We start from the raw sequence: 22,157 nt of genomic DNA on the forward strand, positions 1-22,157 counted from the left end.
AAGATGCACAAAGAAAAAGCAGTGGTAACGCAGCCATCAAGGAACTCATAGTTTAATGAAAAATATAAAACAAAATAGAAAACGTAATGTCAACAACAACTGTAACCCTGAAACAACGATGATCTAAGACTACAGTAAGTTCTAGGGCAGAGGTGCGCTCAGAGGACAGCAGGGGAGCACTTACATTACAGAGCACAATACAGGGGACAGGGCTTCGGGAGGGCGGACGCCGTTTTTGTTCTGGCGGCTGTGAAAAGCTTTATGTGGGAAGCAAGCCTGCCTGGCGGGGGTTTTGAGGAGAGGGCTGCTTGTAGGTAAGCGTAGAAATGAACACGTCCCAAGCTAAGAGCTTCCTGAGCAAAGTGCAATCAAACATACACGTAGTGTACAGCAGGAGCGCGTGGCCCAGGTATGCAAACCTCACGGGCTACAAAAGCCCGATCCGGACCCAGTCTCAGAATGTCCTGAGAAGCCAAACCAGCTTTTGACTCTTCCTAAACCGAGGAGTAACAAATGCAAAGCACAACTTTTGGGAGCTTTAACCCTCTAATGAATATAGGGTGGCTTTGGAGGGAAATACATCTGTCAATAAAGTAGAAAGACTAGCAAAATGGTGTAGGTGAAGATAAGGAGACCTAGACACAAGTAACTTCAATAGAAAAGAAAATAAGGGGGTGGGGGTAAAAATACCAAGAAAATTCAGGTTTAAATCGGGGGCTAATTGTAAAGTAGACAGTAAAACTGGAAGTTTCCATGAGGACATCTTCTTCACACCAAAACCACTCCTATTGCAGAGAAAACAGCATGCTCATCCCATGTTTTTTTCTAATCATCTGTTTCCACTTTAACTCTTTGCTTATGTTTGAAAACTGAAGACCAAGAAAACACTTTAAAATCAATTCTAGTTTTTAGAACCTGGTGTACATGGCAACAATTCTGAAATCTGAACTCTAAAAGAGTCTAACCATAATCGACATTCATTCAGTAAAGGCCTTTACTCGGAATTCTTTCAGTCCTTCAGGAGCTCATATGTGCGGGTCCAAGGACAGAGAAATGTAGGGCAGCCTCAAACACACAGCCGATTACTCATTCGGAGAAGAACGCTAAGCATTTTTTCAGAAAAGTCACTGAGAGCTGTGGTAACTTATTTTTTGGTGTTTATTTATAACCACCAAAAAATATACTGCCTCCTAATTCACCACATTCAACATATCCTAGGGACAAAGGGAATACATCTACTAAGTGAAATTTTCTGTAATATGGATAACAGAAGACTGTTTAATAGGATGAAGAACTCAGATTTAGGGTCTATTTGAACATGTGGTTTACGTTGTCTTGTATTTTCAGAAAATTGCTTGCTTCTTACCATCTTCTTGTTATTTCCACACAATTCCACTGAATCAGCAGATACATTTTCTTGTTGTTGTTCTATCCTTTCTAACAAGAATGTTAGCTTAAATCAGTGTTATGAAACTACGTCAGGAATAACTCTTAAACACTACAGGAGCCGTTTTTCAGTAGAGGTGTGAAGCCACCAGATATTTATACCAAAAAAGACTTAAGATGGGTCTCTATCATCTATAATGTCCAACAAAATTACATCTATAAAGAAAAAGTTAAGCCTGTCCGGGGGCTCAGGCGTTGGGAGTGTCGTCCCGTATACCTATAGGCTGGTTCTGGGTTCGGGTGATTACAGGAAGCAAACTGATCGACTTCTCTCTTACATCAATGTTTCTCTCTCCACTTCCTCTCTAAAATCAATTTAAACAAACCACATATCCTCAGATGAGGATAAAAATAGTTGAAAGTTGATGTATAGTTATTCACTTCTTAGTAATCCTATGGGAAATAAGCTAAGTGACAATACGGACAGCAAGAAGTATTGAGTAATATGTCTTCCATCTCATTATAAAAAATTAAAAAGTCAGTATAGTTAAAATCAGTTCACAGTCTTTAATAACAGTCACATATTCAGATTATTAGTTCATCTATACTGCTCTGAATCAGAAAAAATTTAAATTGTGTCCTATGACTCATCATTAAAATCTTAGAGCCCAGAGGAGTTATAAAGTCCTTTTTATTTAATTTTTAAAATGTAATACACACTGAAATAATCAAACGAAACAGCAAATTAAAACAATGCAAACGTATATTATAGTTTTGTAAAATACATTTTTATTGATTTCAGACAGGAAGGGATCAGGAGAGAGAGATAGGACATCAATGTTGAGAGAGAATCATTGATCAGCTGCCACCTGCACGCCCTCTACTGGGGATGGAACCTGCAACTTGGGCATGTGCCCTTGAACGAAATCGAACTTGGGAGCCTTCAGTCTGCAGGCTGATGCTCTATCCACTGAGCCAAACCAGCTAGAGCTATTTTATAGTTTTAAGTATGCCATGCTTACTCTGCATCTATCATAGTAAAATTACCATCTATACTATAAATATAACTACAGTCTTCCTTAAATTTTATTTTTGAAGTTTGCAAAAATTTTATGGTAGATGAGTGATTTTGCAAAATGCTTTTGGAATTTAGATCCTACAATTTTAACACAGCCTTTAAAACACATCCCCAAAAATATGAACTGGGAAAGATCACATCTATGCATCTACTTATTTTAAAGAATATGATTCATCCATTTATTCATTCAAAATGGATTAATTGACTCAAATTATGAGAAATTCTGTTTGATACAGGTGATAAAAGCCAATTAAAAACATATAATGTTCTGGCCAATGGCAGAGACTTCTAGTAAATAAATAAGTAAAAACAAATACAGTGCAGTATGATTTATATAATAGAAAAATGCAGAGGGCATTGGGGAGGAAAGCTCAGAAGAGCAGCAAACTAGAACAGGTGATGAGGAAAGAAGAGGAAAGATGTCAAGAGATGGCTATGCTTGAGTTGTGTTTTGATTCACTTTTGAAAGTTCACTAGATGAACAGAAGTAAGACTGCTTGGGATAAAGAGAAATAGACATAAGGCCAGTGGATCTGGATGCGTTGGGGGTGTGTAAGAATAAAATCAGAGGTGCAGAAGTGATATAAGTAGGAATAGATAATTTTTGTTAAAGGACCTTCAATTTTGTCCTTAAAAGTATGGATATTTGTTCAAAGATGTTTATGCAAGAAAGATATAGAAAGACATGTTTTAGAAAAAATGCTATTTAAAGGAGAACAGGTTAGAAAACCTTATTAAGATGGGCAAAATATTCAATTGAAAATTACCATTCATAACATTTCATCAGAACTTCTAAAGGACAAAGAAATTCTGCAATATCATATTGTAATAATTACCACTAATGATATAATCTAAAAACACCAGGAAATTATAGTTTCTTGAATTTTTAGCCTTTCATGTGATGTTTCTTTATATTGTACTTTTATTCCAAGTTATTATAAATACACTGTATTTCTAATATACCATATGGTTTCTTGTCACCAGAACTGAAGCCACATTAAGCTTCCTGGAACTGGAATCACTGTATAATTTTAAAATTAAAAAATTAAGGTATTATGAAATATGTGTGAGAGTTTACATGGTGTCCAGAAATGGAATAACTTGGTGATGAGGAATGTGCATCTTCAACATTGTCAAACTGCTCTCTAAGGAGTGTACTTACTTATGATCTCCCCAGCAGTGGATAAGAATTCTTGTTGCTCCATATCCTTGCCAGCATTTGCTCCTTTATTGTGGTTTTCATTTATATTTTCTTAATCATGATGAGATATGTTATCTCTTAGATGTTTATTTTTTGTCTGTTCAGGTTTTCTTTGTGAATTGCTTGTTCAATATTTTTGCCACTTCCCCTTTTTTAAAATTTTGTTTTCTATTTATAGTTGATTTATAAGAGTTCACACACACACATACACATGCACATATACTTACTTATGGACATATATATTCTGTATTATAATTTTTCTATGATTGTATAAATTTTAATTATCTTCTCCTAATCTGTAAATTGACTTTTTATTTGAATGATTTTTTAAAAAAAGCTATATTGAAGTATAATTTGTATACCACAAAATCTATTTATTGTAAATATACAGATTGATGTGTTTTAGTAAATTTATGACTAGACAAACGTTGCTACAATCCAATTTGGGGGCACTTTCATCACCTCCAAAAATTTCCTCTTGTCTAATTTCACCTCCCAATCCCATAGAGTTTTCCTTTTTTGTTGTTGAATAGTATTCCATTGTGTGGATATACCACATTTTACTTATTCACTCACCATTTGTATTGTTCCCAGCTTTAAACTATTGTGAATAATGTTGCTATGAACATTTGTGTATACATTTTGGGGTCAATATATATTTTGATGCCTTTTTGATAGATATTCCAGAGTGGAAATGCTGACTGCATTTAATTCTGTGTTCAAATTTTGAAGAAACTGCCAAATAGTTTATAAAATGATTGTAACCCTTTTTCATTTCCACTAGCACTGTATTTTCTAAATATGCTGATGACTTGAATGGTGGGTACATGGAGAAATGGTTTCTCCTAAGATGTGTAGTCACTAAGGTTATCTGCCTCATTATTTTTTATTTTAACTTTCATCCTTCTGCCTGCAGAGCTGAGTGGTCAGCCGGGGATTTGTGCAGAGCTTGTGACGGTGCCAGGCCCGCCTGCCCTGGTGGACCTGCGTGTGGGTCCGGAAGTCATTTGGACTTGCAGCCAGTTCTCCCATCTCCCTTGGTTTATCTCCAGGGATCTCCCTTGCACAAGTCTCTAGATCTGTAGCCACTGAGGCGTGTGGGGGAAGTTGATTTCAGCTCTTACCCAGGACATCTAAGACTGCAATCTGGGGCTGGCTAGCTGCTGGCTTTTCCCTGTTCATCGCTTTTAGGTGGAAAAACCGTGGGTTTTTGCTCCCCATTCCACCCTTCAAGCACCATCTGAACTGAGCGAATCCTCCAGCAGCAACGCCTCTGGTTGTACAGCCCTCCCAGCACTGGCAAAACTCCAATTCTTACCAACCACGTGGGGCAAGAAGATCATATCCCCGCTGTTCTCACCCAAAATTCGAATAGCTTTTCAAGAACAAATGCTTTCCAAATCATTTTAAAAATTAAGATATTAAATAATTTAACTTAGCAAAAGATTTACAGAGTATTCAACCTCAGAAAATGTCCGTTCTTTCCTATTGTCTCCCGAAGGCGACCATCAAAACAGATCGCATCAATCACTTTTACTTCTATAGACTCTCTCTGCAATCTTCTGTGATGGGATATCAGCTACAGGAATTTAGTTTTGAGGTTTTGAAATGAAAACTGAGTTAATAATTCTTTTGATAACACTTCACAGTTCCAGTATTTCTGGCAGGTGGCACAAAAATGGTTTGAAAGGCAGTACTTGGCTGATAGCACCAGTGGGAGGGAATAGGCAGATAGGTGGCATTTTGTCAACACAGCTCAAGGACACAAAGTGTGCTGTACAATAAATGGAGTTTCTGAGACGGCTCTCATTGACTATAAGGAAACACGATTAGGTCCTCATGATGACAATTCAAAACACACATTTAGACCCAATGTGAATTACAGAGGTTGAGTTATAGCTCCAGAAGAATATGCCAGTTACAGAAATGGCAATTCTCTTATGTACATCTAAGACAAAAGACTATAAAATGCATACTTATATCCTCTCTAAAATCCCCAAACATGAGAAGAATCTTTTGTAATGATGATATAATAACCTACTTGCTTAATCTGTTAAATGATTAGATCTTATTGCTGCAGCCATAACAAGAAATGAGAGGAAGAAAACAGAGTAGCACAATTTCGTGTTCAATCACCACAACTTAAGAACAATAGCTATATCAAAAAGTATGCTGTGTGATTGCTAGAGAAGTAGACCCAAATATGAAAAGGTCAATTAAGATCAGAGGTCTGGTATCATTTCCTTGAAATGGTTTTTGAGATTTAAATACAATGCGCAGTAAATTAGATTTGATTTCTGCTAAATTATGCTTTGATACTGCATTCAGCCCAAGCTGGCTTCAATCAAAGTCACGCTACAGCTCTGTTATGCTAATTCCCACTGGTGAGAGTGAGTGGGTGATATGGAAATCAGTTGGCTGAACATGAGTAGAAAGCATAGGCCAAGCATGAGGTGGGGCTTGGAGATGAGGGGATGGAGGGCCCTAAAGGTTAATCACATCATGTTCAGAGTTGTTCTTTATGGGAAATATGACTTTCTATGGCAAGCATGAACACGGAGCCAGTCATGCACAGTTGCATGCATTAATGTGTGACAGGATGGCTGCAGACACACTCAGAGGCTCTCTTTCTTTGACTATAATGTGCCAGAGTGAATGGCTTATTTTGTAATAATAAACATTTTGCACTTTGTATCTTAAACTCAAGTAGAAAATAACTTCTTGTGCTATTTAATATTTTAATGTTAAATTCTGCTACATTCTATAAGGAAAATTAGAAAGTACACTCTTCCATCATTTGCTTGTGTGAATGATTTGCTGAGTCACAAATTGCTTAATACAATAACAATAATTAAGATTAATTGAGTGTTTATTAAGTGCCAGCGAGTGTGCTAATACATCCCCAGACATGATTTTATTTAATATTCAAAGAGCCCCGTGTCTTAACTGCTAAAATTGTGTTGTGAAGACTAGTAAACTGAGTCTTACAAAGGGTGCACAGTGTTTTTAAAGATTAAAGCAATAGGTTGGAAGTCAGGTTTGATTTCAGGTCCATCTGATGCCATAGTTGAAACTCCTAAACACTGAACTACTACATTAATTTTGTTCATTTCAAACCATGATCTGACTGAGAATTTGTTGTGTCTAGTTCTGAAAAGAAGGATGAAAATTATATGGTATGATTTTTAATATGGTATAATATTGTTAAAATCATAACAATATGTTTTTCCTGAAATTGCTTTCATTACTAAAGCATAAAACCTATTATCTTACTCCGTCTGTAATACCTGTAAGTACAACCTTTCTTAAGTATACTTATTACCAGTAATTCTTGATTCAAAAGCTGACAGTCCTTTTTCTATTGCTTGTCATTGAAATGCTTGCAAATTATTTTCCTCAGTGTAGCATACTGGCTTCCATCGACTGCCCTAAGATTTTACCACCCTGGCACTCACTTGTCCCCAAACTAACTCCAGTGTTTCAGCAGGCCAGTCTACTTCCAATCGCTCACATATGTATTTGCTTGCTCTTGCTATTAACCCATCTTGATATCCATTATCCTTTGATCCACCTTGTCCACAATGATTAACCTTAACACACTCTTATCTTGTACTTCCTTGTGTTCTTCCTACTTAAAGGTACTTGCCCTTACTTTGCATTGCCTTGTTTCTCTATTCCCACCTCCCTCCCCGTATGTGTTTTACTTCCTCGGTTCAAGTTGTAAGCACTTACTGGTTTGGGATGCTGTCTACCATTCTGCATTGAATTGTGCCTTCATTTGGCCTGCACAAAACCCCAAAAAGTGAACATTAAACAAATGCCTTGGAACAGGAGTTTTTTAAAAAATAATTATTGATCTAAAGCAAATATTCAATGTTTGTGTGTTTGTTTTTATTTCCTATCTCATCATTCGAAAGATATGACACATTCCCACCAGGGATAGTGACTCACTATTATAATAATTTGGGTGGAGGGATGTCAAAGAAAATATGTTTGAAAAAATTTTCTAACTGATTCTGATATATCCATCTGTAGAGAGTTTTCCCCACCCCAAACTTAAAATTTATGCCACAAAGACTATAAGTGAGTAGTCATCATTCCAGAGTGACAAAAATTATATAGAAAAATATAGACATTGTGTAACAACAGTCTAGGAAGTCCTACCAAAATTAGTTATAAGCATATCCCATGGAAAAGAAATGGCTAACAAAAAGTCATTTCATTAAAATGCAATACAGATCCAGAGCGAGAGATGAATATTTACTCAGTTTATAATCAGAACAGTGTGGCTTCTAATTGATAAATGATTATTTGTTTCTTCAACTTCTTTAATTCTATTTAGTTTTTACTATTTAACACTTCACTTGATTTCAAAAGTATTTCTGTTAATAATATTGGAAATGCATAATGTCATAAAATATTTTATTTGAAACTTATTAACATATAATTCACTTCACAGGAAGCAATATATTTATAATGGAAAATATAATTTAGGAATATAGGATTTAAAATGATTATTTTTATAAAGCCAATTTAATCACATTTTATTCACTTGTCACTATTCAATGAATACAAATGATTAAATTGCTAAAATTCCTATCTTTCCAGTTAACCATTTTCTTACTGGGTTCATAACAATACCTCTTCTAAATGAGTGATATGTTTCTATCTTAGCCAGAACCTTATATTTAGCTAATATTAAAACCTTTTTGTTCTATAATAAAAACAATATCTATATCTTTCACTTTCTCTCAACAATTGTTGTTTTTTATGTTGAAATGAAAAAAGAAAAGTACTAAATGGTTTACTGCTTTCATAAATATGGGAAATCAAATAAGTGGTCAAAGGAAGTAAATGACTACAGCGAATCATAGCCCTTGGAGTCTTCAACCTATTTGAACTTCCCATTCTACTCTTCACCATGAGAAATCTCACATATATAAATTGCACTCAATCCTTGTGTAAGTGGAGATGTTTTGCAATTATGCAGCTGTCACTCTACATTTTTAAATCACTTTTAATGAAATTTATTGATTGTGGGAAGACTAATTTGAGGGTTTATATAATAGCTAAACTAAAAGTATTCCTGGTTATTCAAAATCTGATGACTAAAGTAAGCTATCAGACTAGTCAAATATATCACATAGTGTACTATAAAATACTATAAGTGGCCTTCTGCATTGACGTGTATAGTAACTGTGAAAACAATGTTAAGGAAGGGTCACACGTACTGAATTTTGGTGGTACGTGTGACACACACAAAACAATCTGCAAGCATTTTGTGATAGCAGTTAAATCATTTTCTTTGATTTATACTTACATATAATATGCTCTTCTCTGAAAAGTACAGTGAGAATACCAAAATGAAATGATTCTATTGAGATCTAGAGAGCAGACAGAATGCGTTTGAAAAGAGTAAAGTCAAATGAGGTTCAAAATATCTTGCACTTTTGGATCTCATAGGCAAGCATATAAAATCACTGTTAGAGTAAATAGCTATACACACATAGCTATTTTATACTTGGCCCTAACTTTTGGTAATAAAACTGTGGTAGAAAAATTCAGATATTGGTTGGTACTTTAACTCATAACTAATCAATTATTTTATGCAGAAATGTATTGATTTCATTTTGTGTCCGGTTCTGATGGTACTTAGATCTCTGACTTTTGGAACTCACTGCCAACCAGAGGAAACTCACATAAAAACAATCAAACATGACATAACAGGGTGAACATGCTAAGTGTTGAAATTCAGGATGTCCACCATTATGAGAGTAACCTGACTCAGTCTATCTCCAACTGTCAGGAAGGCAATGAGAAAGAGAAAAAGCGAGCTAGACATTGACTTGGTAAGGAGGGAAGGGTGGGAGGCTATTCCTCACAGAGGAACTCTGTATGTTATGTTAGAGACAGGAGGCTTCCAGTGGACCAGGGCAGCCTTACCCTCACCTGGCTTCACTGCTCTTTGTCAGTCCAATTGAAGTTTCTGCAACTGAAGGATCATGTTAGTGAAACCATATAAGGTTATGTTAGTGAAACCATGTATTTTTTTATGTTAAATGGTCTTTCCTGGCTTTAGCAAGTCCAATTTAAGCATTAAAGGTTAAATTGCAATAAATGTGAAAGTTAACTCATAAAGTACATTATATATATATATATATATATATATATATACATATATATATATATATATATATATAATTTTGAAATACATTATATTTCAAATTACTAAAATATATTTCACTTTAATTATAGGTAAATACAAAAAATCATGTAAATATAGTAAACCAGTCTGAGAGGCAACATGCAAATTTCATAGAAATTTTGAATTATACAAAATTTATAAGTTGAGAACTTCTTAGAAAATCTGTCAGAATTTTAAACAGATTCTGAGTTGAGTTGCAAATCTCATTTTTTTCCAGGTTATTCTGTCTTTTACTAATAGTAGCTTTACCTTTCTACTTACTTTTCTGACTGAGATACTATAATAAGAAGAAGTACAATTTATAAAATAATAAAATTTTGTTTTCTTTAAGGAACTATTGATTCTAAAGAAAAATAGTATTAGCTTAAAATCTAGTAAATTATTAAATAAAGTGATATTTTTATTATTGTTTTTTAAAAAATCATTTTTTTTTTTACCAGCAGAATAGGGTAGTAAAAAAAATTATTTTTTGATCCTTAATTGGGAAAACTTCTCATATGATGGTAGAAGAGGATGTAAGTGTGGAGGTGAGGAGAAAAAATCTATAGCTTAACAATGGCTTTTCAAGTAAATGGTGAGAGATGACATCCATTTTCACTAACTTAACCTGTCAACTTGCCAGAACTGTCATGTCAGCATCCAGGGAAACCACGAGGGCTGATCACATCCCATTATCTCATATTTTTAGAAAAAGATTGCATGAAGATGCCAATCATAAAAAAAGGGGAAAAAAACTTGCAACCAAGAAACAAATGTACTTATGCTGAGGGCTGCTTAGTTAACAGAATTTTAATATGCAACTGCAATGTTTCTTAATAACATTAATTACACGCTTAGTAAGGCACCATCCTAACTCATTAGTGCCTTCTTTTTGTTGTATTTTATCTCTTACTAGCAGAATGAGGACTATGTGATTGGCCTGTTACCATTAACGTTGCTTAATCTTTTTATAGCCCTATTTAAAGATGCTTGCATAAACATTTTCTAGTCAAGTATTACCTATGTATGCATATGTGTGTATCAATTAACTGCACCAACATTTGAAGTGCCCCTACCATATATAGCGTTATGCTAGACCTAGAGGCAGCAGAAAGATAAATATAATAATGTACTTATTGACAAAGAGCTAATAGTTTTATAAGGCAGATGAAAATAACATCGCGAATAAATCTGAGAAGCAATGTCATGAGAGAGATTTAAAATGGCATTAAGATATATTTAACTCAAATTTTAATTTAATTTGGTTAATATTTTCTAATAAATATAATTATGTACTATTCTCTTGAGTAACACTTATATGTTTAAATAAGTAATGTAGTAATTTAAATGACACGATATAATACTCAGGTGTAATGCACATCATATTTTACAGTATGTATATCTGTACATATATACATAATGTATATGCCTAATGTATACATAATATATAGCGATATAATTTTCATTTTTATATGTAATATATATACACAGACACACATACTATAAAATTATATTATAATATATATCATGATAGTTCTTTCTGTTTACAAAGTACTCATAAAAGTAAAACCTTTTACTTTGTTACAAGTGTGATGTTAATGCTATTTCTTTTTGGAAATAGGTAGTAAAATCTCATAAAACTAATTTCATAATATTGTTTCTGGCCAGATAATTCACATTTTTCTAATATTTGCTATTTATAATATTTTAATTTGAAATTTTTATCCCCACCTGAGGAATGTTTATTGATTTTACAGAGAGAGAAAGGGAGAGAGACATCAATGCGAGGGAGAAATATTGACTAGTTGCCTCCCATATGTGCCCCAACCGGGGACTGAACCAACAACCTAGGTATGTGCCCTTATGGAAATTAAACCTGCAACCTTTTGGTGTATGGGATGATGCTTCAAATGACTGAGCCGCCAAGGCAGAGCTATAAAACTTTGATTTTTAACTACTAAGTTAACATGCTTTATGTTTATTTTAATTGACTTGAATAGACTCCAAAATTAATGAATATTTAACTTTTTATATATTTAGGTTAAGATAATGGGGTAAAGACTTATAGCTCAACTTTCTCCTATTGAATATAATAAAATAAATGAATAAAATGGGAAAACTACCATAGCCCAAATCTCCAAACCCAAATTGTGAAGTACCCCTTCCAAACATAGTCAAGTCTGGAGGAAAATGAGAAAGCATTGCGACCTCCAACTAGTCTCAAAACACAGTCCTCTATCAATACTGATTTTACAAGAATTGTCTGTCTACATTGTGAGAGACCATTCCACAATCTTTTGATGAGAATGAAGCATCAGGAATCAAGAGAGAGATTTGGTAAATCTGAGACACAGCTTTATAGATTAACAGTTGAAATTTAAAAGTCAGGGGAGAAGGTATTCAAGGGAATAAAAAGACAAGCCTGCTACAAAATTTTAAGGTGCCCTCCCCCCTGGAGATAAAGAATCTGTATCTTCCAATAATTACCCAAGGAAACATAAATACTTTAGAATAAATAGTTGTTCATAATCTAAATGAAATTACATATAACAGGATCTCTCAAAAATGAGAAACGAAGAACTAAAAAAAGGATAAAGAGACTAAAACACAAGAGGAGATTAAGAATGTTGTATTCAAATTTAACTAGGAAATGAACAAAATATAAGATAAAATTAAAGAAGCAAACTCTACTTTAGAAACATGAAGAAATGATAGTTGCCCTTTAAAAAGTTGGGGAGCTGATAAATAGGAATCAAGACATCATATATAAATAAAATTAAATTAATGAAATTCAAAATTATTAAAATTATTATAGAAAAGTTAATAAATATGGAATTTAGACCAAGGAAAGTCAATTTAACTCATATATTTGAAAAGAAGAAAAAAGACAACAAACATATTCAGAAATAAACAGGAGAAAATATTCTTAAAAGAGAGTAAGTTAAAACATGGCCCTGCAGATTCAAATGGCTTATTGCATCCAGGATGACCAGGACCAAGATCTAACCCAACAAAGTTGTGGAAGAAGGAACTACATTGGTATTTATTTAGTAAAGATCATCCCAGACAAGGATAAAAATATTCTTTAAGCCCCAGACTTCGTTATAGTACCAGTCAATACCAAGACAATGAAACATTTTCACTAAAGTGTGAGGAAAAGAAAGTCTGACTCAATAATGTCATACCTATTCTTTAATTTAGAGGCAATGAGCAGACATTGTTAAACACACAAGGCCCTTCCAAGAGAATCACATCAGTGACTAAAACCAGCTAAGCATGTGAAGTAACCAGTACTTGTTTTTTCTCCAAAAATGAATATTAACTTAAGATATGTTGAATGTTTCACATTATGGAAACTCTGTTGGAATATACAAGACAAAACAGAATGTTCTTGTTTTAAACTGCTATTTAATCAAAACATAAGGAGCAATAAAAAACGTGATGCTTAAAATAATTAAATGGGACTCTGCATAAAGTAGCTAATTAGTGCCAGATGCAGGAAACATTAGTGCTTGTAGGAGGGAGATGATGACCTCAGGTCATGGGGTAACAGCTTGTCCAAAGAAGAACGTCTGCAGGGAGTAAAACCATAGGCTTCCACCTAAGACTCAGGATGTCTTTTGCAGAAAAGTGGCTCTCGGCATGAAAGGGTTCTTACAAGATACCTACAAGTTTCCCAGTTTTTTTAGTTTTCAAGGCGGGGTGCAGTGCAGTGGTGTCGAAAATATCACTTGCATTACTCTAAGACTTAATGTCTGTTTTATAATTTTCCCTAAATGAGTATTTTAATCACTCTTTTCCATTGAACTTCTTGGTGGCCTCAATAAAATGCTTCAGAGCATATTAAAACAAAACTGCACTTCAAATAGAACTTTCAAAAATTAATATATATTTAATTTTTGTATTTGAGCAGTTAAAGGATTTGAAAAATATATGTTCTTGTAAATTTCTCTTTAGAATAGTGGCTGCTCCTTTAAAATAATAATAATAAAATATGAGGATTTTGCCCAAAACATATTTTTCTCAATATTTATAAACTCTTGTTTATAAGCATGTGTGGATATTTATATTCTTATATCCAAAGGAAACATTTTTCTCAACACTTATAAACTCATGTTTATAAGTATGTGTGGACAATTATATTCTTCTATCCAAAGGAAACATACTTTTGAGTCACTAAATTAGGAAATACTTGGAAGTTTCTCTAAAGTTATGTGTTGTCAGTTTGCCTTTGATATTTGAAACAAGTGAAGCTTTTAGTTTCCACACTGGAGGCAATCAGCACCTAGCATATGGTGCTTGAGATGCTGAACGAAGCAGGACTCAGCTTCACAAGCAAGGCAGCTGGTAGGTTTGCCGGTTCTTTTCCAAATTACTCATCATGTTTTGAGTTGCTGCTGGAAAAAATGTGTTGCCCATCTCCAAAATAGATGTTCTTTTTTTATTTTTAAGCTTGGGAAAGACTTCCAACTGAAAATAAGACAGATGGGTACAGGAAGCGAGATATTTGTCCCTATTTAGATCATTTTCTTCTATCAATTACCTAATCAGAAGTGTTTGTTAAATAAATGACTATTTCAGCATTTGCAGTTACCTGTGTCCTAGGATGTCCTGTTACTCTTCAGAGAAAGAGTGCCTCTGAGACAGTAAAAAGTCAAAACCATAGGAAGGGCTGGTGAATTTTTAGTGACCTAAATGGCATTTGTCTAGGTTTTGTGGTAACCAGTGAATAAGGACTTGGATTAAAGAGCTCATTTTGAAAGGTAGAACACACAGAAGACGAGTAAGTGAAATCTGGAGAATGCTATCCTCCATTGGCAAGCATGTGATTGTCTGCTTTCAGTAAAATTTTCCACACTGAGGATCCTCTACTACAGCAAGACTTATTCTTACACTCTCAAAAGCACAGGCCAGACGAGTTTATGCCAGTTGTAAAGTACACACGTAGATTTGCCAATTCTTTAACTCAGATATAGCTCACGGGAGTCATGCATTTGGACAAAAGTCCCGGTTTAGAGGTTTATAATGATTTCTAAATGTACTTTCCACACAGACTGCCAAGTTGCATCTGGCATACAATGTAGGCATAGGTTCCTGAACCTATTAGTATTCTGGAATCTGCATTATTTCTAATTTTCATTTGAAAGCTTTAGATAGGAACAACTCACTGAAGTTTTTATAAATTTTATATCTTCAGCTGTTTTTCTCCCCTTTCTCCAGTTTTTACCTTTAAAGTTATTGGTAAGAGATTCAAAGTTGAAAAACTTACATAGTCCACTAACAAATATTAACATTAATATAGTTTTCTATTATTTCAATATTTAATTAGATTTTATTTGATTTGTATCCTTGGACCTTTCAATAAAAGGTGACATATCTAGAGTTCCTGAATTAAAATTGATGTACAAAGTTGATGTAAAGAAAAAGCAGGCTAATTTCTTCATTATCAGTTTCTCCTTTGGTGATCCAATAACAGCATATCCATCATTCAGTTTTCAAAATTAATAGTAGTTGTCAAGTTTAAAGTATAGTTCTTCATATTTTTGAACATTGTCATACATCATTTGAAATAGATTTATTAAATGACAGGCTTTCCCAGAATAAAGTATAATGTGTCAAGAAGCTATTCTTTAGTTCCAGTCCAATGGGAATCTAAGAAATCATTTGAAACAGAATAAAAAACAGAAGTAACTTTTCAAGTGCCTTGGACATGACAAATGCATCTTAATACTACTCTATGTGCATAATAAGTTCTAAACAACATATTTTGTATTTATGAGTTTAAAATATATTTGAAATTATTAACAAATTGTTCTATTGGGGGGGACTTTAGAAATAATATAAATCAAGTGGTCATGGTTCATTGGCAAATGGTTACGCTATATAAAGATCTATAAATTAAATGTGATTTTTCCTGTTAATTAATAGTTATTATTTTATTATTTCCCACTCATTTCTTGATTTTTAAAATATATTTTATTGATTATTTACAGAGAGGAAAGGAGAGGGATAGAGAGCTAGAAACATCGATGAGAGAGAAACATCGATCAGCTGCCTCCTGCACACCCCCTACTGGGGTTGTGCCCACAACCAAGGTACATGCCCTTGACCGGAATCGAACCTGGGACCCATCAGTCCCCAGGCCGACGCTCTATCCAGTGAGCCAAACTGGTCAGGGCCACTTCTTGATTTTTGATGCCATATCATAATGTGCAAAGTTATCACAGTAGTATGAATTCTTATAAATACAAAAAATGAAGCTTAAAACTATAATCTATTCCTCAGTTTTCTAACAACATCAATAGTAAAAAGCATGACCAATTTAATAATTGTGTTTAAAGAAAGTCTGCCATTTATGTTCAATTAACTGTAAGCCATAACTGTATTTCAAAAATATTAAAATGTGAAAAAATGTTTCTCAGAAACTAGGAATATGTTAACCAATGTTGGCATAAAAAATTCACATAAATTATCAATCTTGAACTAAATTAATTCCTACAGCAGCTTTATAAGTCAGTATTACTCTCCCCGTGTTATAGAAAAAGAACCTGAGAATCAAGGATATTAAATAACTGACAAAGAAATTACTGCTCAGAAATACTAGAGCAAAAATTCAGATTGAGAAATCAAAGTTTGATTTTATTATACTTTCTATTCATGTAAGTTTATACTATCCTAATATATAAAGAGGCTGGGTCTGTCACGACCTAAACGTCTGGATGGATGACCGAACACCAGGCTAGGGGCCCGGCCGGCGCAGTGGAAGTCAGTCCTGGGTCTCGGCTGCCCACAACAGGAGTCAGTCCTGGGTCCTGGCCTCACATGGCAGGAGTCAGTCCTGGGTCCTGGCCGCCTACGGCGGAAGTCAGTCCTGGCCTGCAGCGTGGCGGCCAGAGGGAGCTGTGGGAAAGGAGCCATGCTGCCATTGGACTGGCCTCTTGGTCCCTCTCCTGGCCTGCAGGCTCTGAGGAACCAGAGCCATGCTGTGATCTGGAAATCTTGGTCCCTCCCCCCACCCACAGGCTCTGGGGAACCAGAGCTATGCTGTGATTAGACTGGCCTCTTGGTCCCTTCCCCCTGGCCCACAGGCCTGGGGAAGCAGAGCCATGCTGCAATGGGACTGGACCCCACCGGAGGCATCCCGGATTGAGAGAGTGTGCAGGCTGGGCTGAGAGACCCCCCGAGTGCACGAATTTAATATAATAATAAAGTTTGTCTTGTTTCAGCAAATGGGAAAGAAGATTATAAATTTGGACCAATATGCATCAAATAATGACAAGCTTTTAAAGTAAGATGGAACATTTATACAGCTATGTTGAATTGAGTAAATTACTGAGATATCTTTGTGTAATAAAGAAGCAGTGTATTAGATTCATTCATTCATTCAACCATCATCCATTTATGCATATATCTATTCATTTACTTATAACACAACTAGAGGCCCAGTGCACGAGATTCATGCACTGAGGGAGGGGGGGTCCCTCAGCCTGGCCTGTGCCCTCTCGCAGTCCGGGACCCCTTGGGGGGTGTCCGCCTGCTGGCTTAGGCCCAATCCCCATAGATATTGGGCCTAAGCTGGCAGTCAGACATCCCTCTTGCAGTCTGGGGCTCTCACAGTCCAGGACCCCTTGCTCCTTATGGCCTGCCTGCAGCGAAGGCAGGAGAGGCTCCTGCCACTGCCACTGCATTCACCAGCAGTGAGTCTGGCTTCTGGGTGAGTGCCTGACCAACAGAAGGCAGCTCCGGCAGTGAGCATCTGCCTCCTGGTGGTCAGTGCATGTCATAGCGACTAGTTGGTCAATTGGCATATTATACTTTTATTATATAGGATTACCAAGGTTTCTTTTACCTAAACACATTTATTGGTAGGTTAAGCTAAACTTTAAAAAAATACAGCTAGGTTATTAAATCAATGAATTTAAAAATAATTTATCTTCCAAATATTTACCAATAATAACCACTTATATTACTGCAAGCAAAAGCAGTTCACTTCAATTTTGCAAAGCCAAATGAAGGATGAAATATATTGAAACCACAAACTTTTCATGCCAAAGAACATAGCTCATTACTTTCTTTTCCTCTTAGTTTAAATAACTATTTATAATAATTTGAAGCATTCTACTAAATTTATTTAAATAGGTATGCAGAAAAGAAATATGCAGCAGTTAAAATGCTCTTAAAAAGCAAAGACTCCAAGCAGCTTAAAATAAGGGAAGTACACAAAATGATAGAACTTCTTAATTTATTCATACATAACAAATTTTTGAATATCAAACATAACTAATAATTATTTTATACATACCAGAAAAAGAGAGTATTATATTTTTCTCAAGAAAAGTTTGCAGTTTATAATATTAACCACTCATATATTCTTTTAGAAGAAAATTGTTACCTATTCATTGTTAAAATAGTAGAAGTCACTACAAAATTGTTTATCAAAGTGATGAAAAGATCAGAAACAACTTTCACAGAAGACAGTCCCTCAAGCAATATTTTAACAGGGATGAATATATTTCATTCTGTCAATTTCTACTATGCATGAGTTATGAAGAACTGTACAAAGCCATGCTAAATGGATAGAAGGATGGCTACTTACCAACAGGGCGAGCTGTAGACATTACAATGGTGTGGTGAGAACATAAAAAAGAAATTAAAAGAAAAGAAAATTATCAGAATGCATGATGTGTAATGTTACATTTAAGTATGGACAGTAGAATGATTTCTAGTCGTAGTTCAAGTATGAACAGAATGTCTGAGTTTGATAAAACTGAACGTTATAATGTAATTCTAAGAAAGTAATTATTTTTGTATGCCAGGATTAACTATAAGCAATTAGAGAAATTTTATGTAAAGTCATATCTTCATCACTTACCTATAGTTATAATTTCAATGGTGTTTTTAGAGTTAAAAAGCCTTGTGGTACTGTAAAGTTAAGAATCTGATTACTGTAACTATTCAAGTCACAGACTAGCAAATGTCATGTCAATAAAAGAAGGCCTTACTGTCTGATTTAAATAGCAATTGGTTTTTAAGCATGGTTAGTCAGAACCATTATAGGACTACAGAAAAGCCCAGGACACTGCTTTTCAGCCAGTAATAAGTTAAGATCACATCACTTTTCATCCCTGGACAGGGCAGATGAAAATATAACAAATAGGTTGGAACATCTTTAGAGACTTCAGCTGAGTAGCTCCCTAACTACTGTTAAGCTTTTTCTTATTTTGGCAGAGGGCAGGAAACAATGACTGACAAGTTGATTCCTGTTCACACTGAAAATGGCTTTCAAACTGGTGCTTCAATAAATTGTTATTTTTATTTTACTCTAACTTTCAATTACTAAAATAAGTAGTAATAAGTTGCCTCTTTTATTAATGCGCAGAAATTATAAGACACACATTTAACATTTTTTAAAAAATGAGTAATGCTAAATCAACTTAGATAGTAAACCACTTTATATAAAAAGCAATAGGCAAATATAGAACACATGGTCCTATTTTTTAAATGAAGAAGAAATACATGTAGTAGCATTTAAACTTTTACAAAATCATACATTAAAAATATAAATTTATTAGACAAGCATTTCACCCATATCCTAGCAAATGAAGCTCTAATGTATATGAAATGAGACTCTAGAACTGATGGCTAGTTTCATCCTGATGATGTTTCATGAGGAATGATGAGATACATATGGCCTTTCAAACCATGTTTATAGATACTCATTCACTTAACACACACATCATAATAAAAACATTGTGCAATCTCTGAACAATACTAGAGTTGCTTTTATGTGAGATCCATGGTTTTGTAATATTCACAATTGAAAGGGGAGGTTAAGACAATTCAAAGAAAAATAAAGTAATTATAGTAGCAGTATGAAAACTCTAGCGTGCTCCATAGTCTATGATGGGTTTACTATAGTAACAGGAATAGAAGAATATGCCCAAGGTGCAACAATTTATTTTTTGTTTTTTGTTGTTGTAGGGGACATATGAAAATAATAACCAAGAATAAGACAACAGACTAACATCATAAAGTTGTGGCTTATTCTCACTGACAAGATTTCAATTAATTTTGCCAATGTCCAATAGAAAACTGTCTTTCATTTTTAAATTTGCATTTTCATGTGCCATCCTAAGCTGAATCTTAAACGTAAGTTTCCTATACATAGAAACAAAGCAGCATTTTGATTCTATGCTATTAAACAGTGATAAAGAAGAAACCATGGTGAGAAATCATTTTTTTAAGAAAAAAAAACACGTTTGTTTTTTACTTAGTCTAAGTAAGTTTCAAAAAAATTAAGGAATTATTGCCCTACAAGCAAGATGGTTATTCCAATGAAGTCTTAATTTATGCAAAGCCATTTGAGCAATTAAAAAATAGAGAAACATTGTGTTTACAAATATGCAGTTTGAGTGAACACATTTTGAAGGTAATCTTAAAAGTTCTGTTAGATCATGAATTATTTGATTAGAATATAAATGCTAGGAGGTTTGTTGTCCACCATCATTTCTTTCAAATTTTATGTTTGTCAAGTCAGCAAAAGAAGCTGCTTGCTGTCAAGTTAAATTGTATAGACTATTTTCACCACATTTTTGAAATGGAAAACCAACTACTAAGTCACTCTTTCAGATTTTGACTATAAAATTTATTTTCCTTTTCCCCATTTGGCTAAAGTGAACATTGTGATAAAATTTTAGCAGAAACATCACAATAAAATCTCTTGTCTTTGTTACATATCAGCATTTAATCCCAGAAAAACAAAACAAAACAAAAACAAAACAAAACAAAACCCCAATAGGTGAATATTGTCAAAATCAGCAAATTAAAATAAACTGTGTCCCTGCATTAAATTGATGAAATAGATGTGGCCTATTGGGTCAGAGTTGACCCTGTTCTAATAAAACAAGCAAAGGAAGGACTGAACATTTCATTTATGTGCATAGAAAAATGAGCACAGAAAAAATATCATAGATACTATTTTTTTCCTGTTAACCTGTAGCATGAGTAATCCCAACTGCTTTTTTTAATGATTAAAATATTTAAACAATATTTTATTCTACTTTCTATTGTATTATGGAGATTTTTTTTTCTGTGGCCGGTTTGAGTATTCAGTGTTGGATGAGTTATAAATATACACCACACAGATTAAACTCTCTATTCCATCCACAAGGTCTGCTGATTAAAAAAAAAAAAATCCTATTAAAAATAAATAACTCTTTCTATTAGTTTTGTAAGTTAGCTTTAAATGTAAAGGTCCATGCAGGAGGAGCATGCTTTGTTAAATGAAATGTTAAACCTGAAACTTTCAACAAATTATGAAAGCAATTAGCTTGGAAAGATCTTAAAGCAAACAGAACACTTCAAGTCTCATTCACCCAGGCATTCAAGTATAAAGGAACCCCGCTGCTTCTACAAACAAACAACTCCTCACATTTTCTCACCATTTGTTTAGTCAGCAAATAGTTTTTGAATGGAACATTTCTTTGTTGCTTGTTTATTTCCCCCCCCATTCACTTCAGAAAAAAACAAACAAACAAACTTTTGGGGGAATTTGGTCGAGTGAATTATTTTTGCAAAGGACTGCCTAGAGAAAAACAAACATATGTATAAATATAAAATCAGCTATAGAGAATTCAGGTTAAATATAGTAAAGAGCCTTATAGAGGCTCATGTTTTGATCATATGTAATCAGTATGTATATTCAATTGATATATAATCATAACTTTTTATGATGTGTTGCCTAATGAGACATGAAAATATTTTTAAGCAACTAGCTTGCCAATTTTGCCTAATGTGTTCTGTATATCAGTCCACGTCAAACTGGTGGAAAAATTAAAGTAGATAGAATAGAAATGGAGCAATTGGAAATTATAGAAATTAGCAATGTTTTCCAGGTATCCAGAGTGTGTATGTCTCAAGTAATTATCTGAAGGAAGGTGAGGGTTTTCTTTATGATTTGATGCCCAAATTATAGATCTGACAAAAAAACAATTTGAGAACAACCAACCCAAGTTCCTCTAAACCTTTCTCCTAATCTTATGAAAAGTTCTGGGAGCAAAGCTACACAAGAGTAAGAGGTATGACTAAGCAGGGTGAGCAGTCGCTGAGACCTGCATGAGAGTGTGCAGCCAGCCTCCTCATCCGGAAGGCTGAGAGGAGAAAGTGTCAGGGGAGTGGAAGAAAGATTAGAAGAATGAGCAGGGGATGCATTTGCCTGTTTCTGTCTAAAGTTCGTTGAGAGTAAACAATACCACAGATAATGTCTATTTGGCCAGAGTTAGTGTGGCTGTCTGCTTGGTACTACTTGG

At 34.3% G+C, this 22,157-nt stretch overlaps 1 protein-coding gene across 7 annotated transcripts in view; it reads right to left on the minus strand.

Annotated features, from left to right (window-relative positions):
- Positions 1-22,157, minus strand: part of ROBO2 (roundabout guidance receptor 2) — a 690,593-nt gene that overhangs the window by 135,911 nt on the left and 532,525 nt on the right. For all 7 annotated transcript variants that reach the window (XM_059688089.1, XM_059688088.1, XM_059688085.1 and 4 more), the window contains exon 7: positions 18,446-18,457. In XM_059688089.1, the coding sequence (XP_059544072.1) occupies positions 18,446-18,457 (12 nt within the window). The remainder of the gene's footprint in view (positions 1-18,445; positions 18,458-22,157) is intronic.

Source organism: Myotis daubentonii, chromosome 3 (genome assembly GCF_963259705.1).
Source record: "Myotis daubentonii chromosome 3, mMyoDau2.1, whole genome shotgun sequence".
In the NCBI taxonomy this organism is placed as follows: Eukaryota; Metazoa; Chordata; class Mammalia; order Chiroptera; family Vespertilionidae; genus Myotis; species Myotis daubentonii.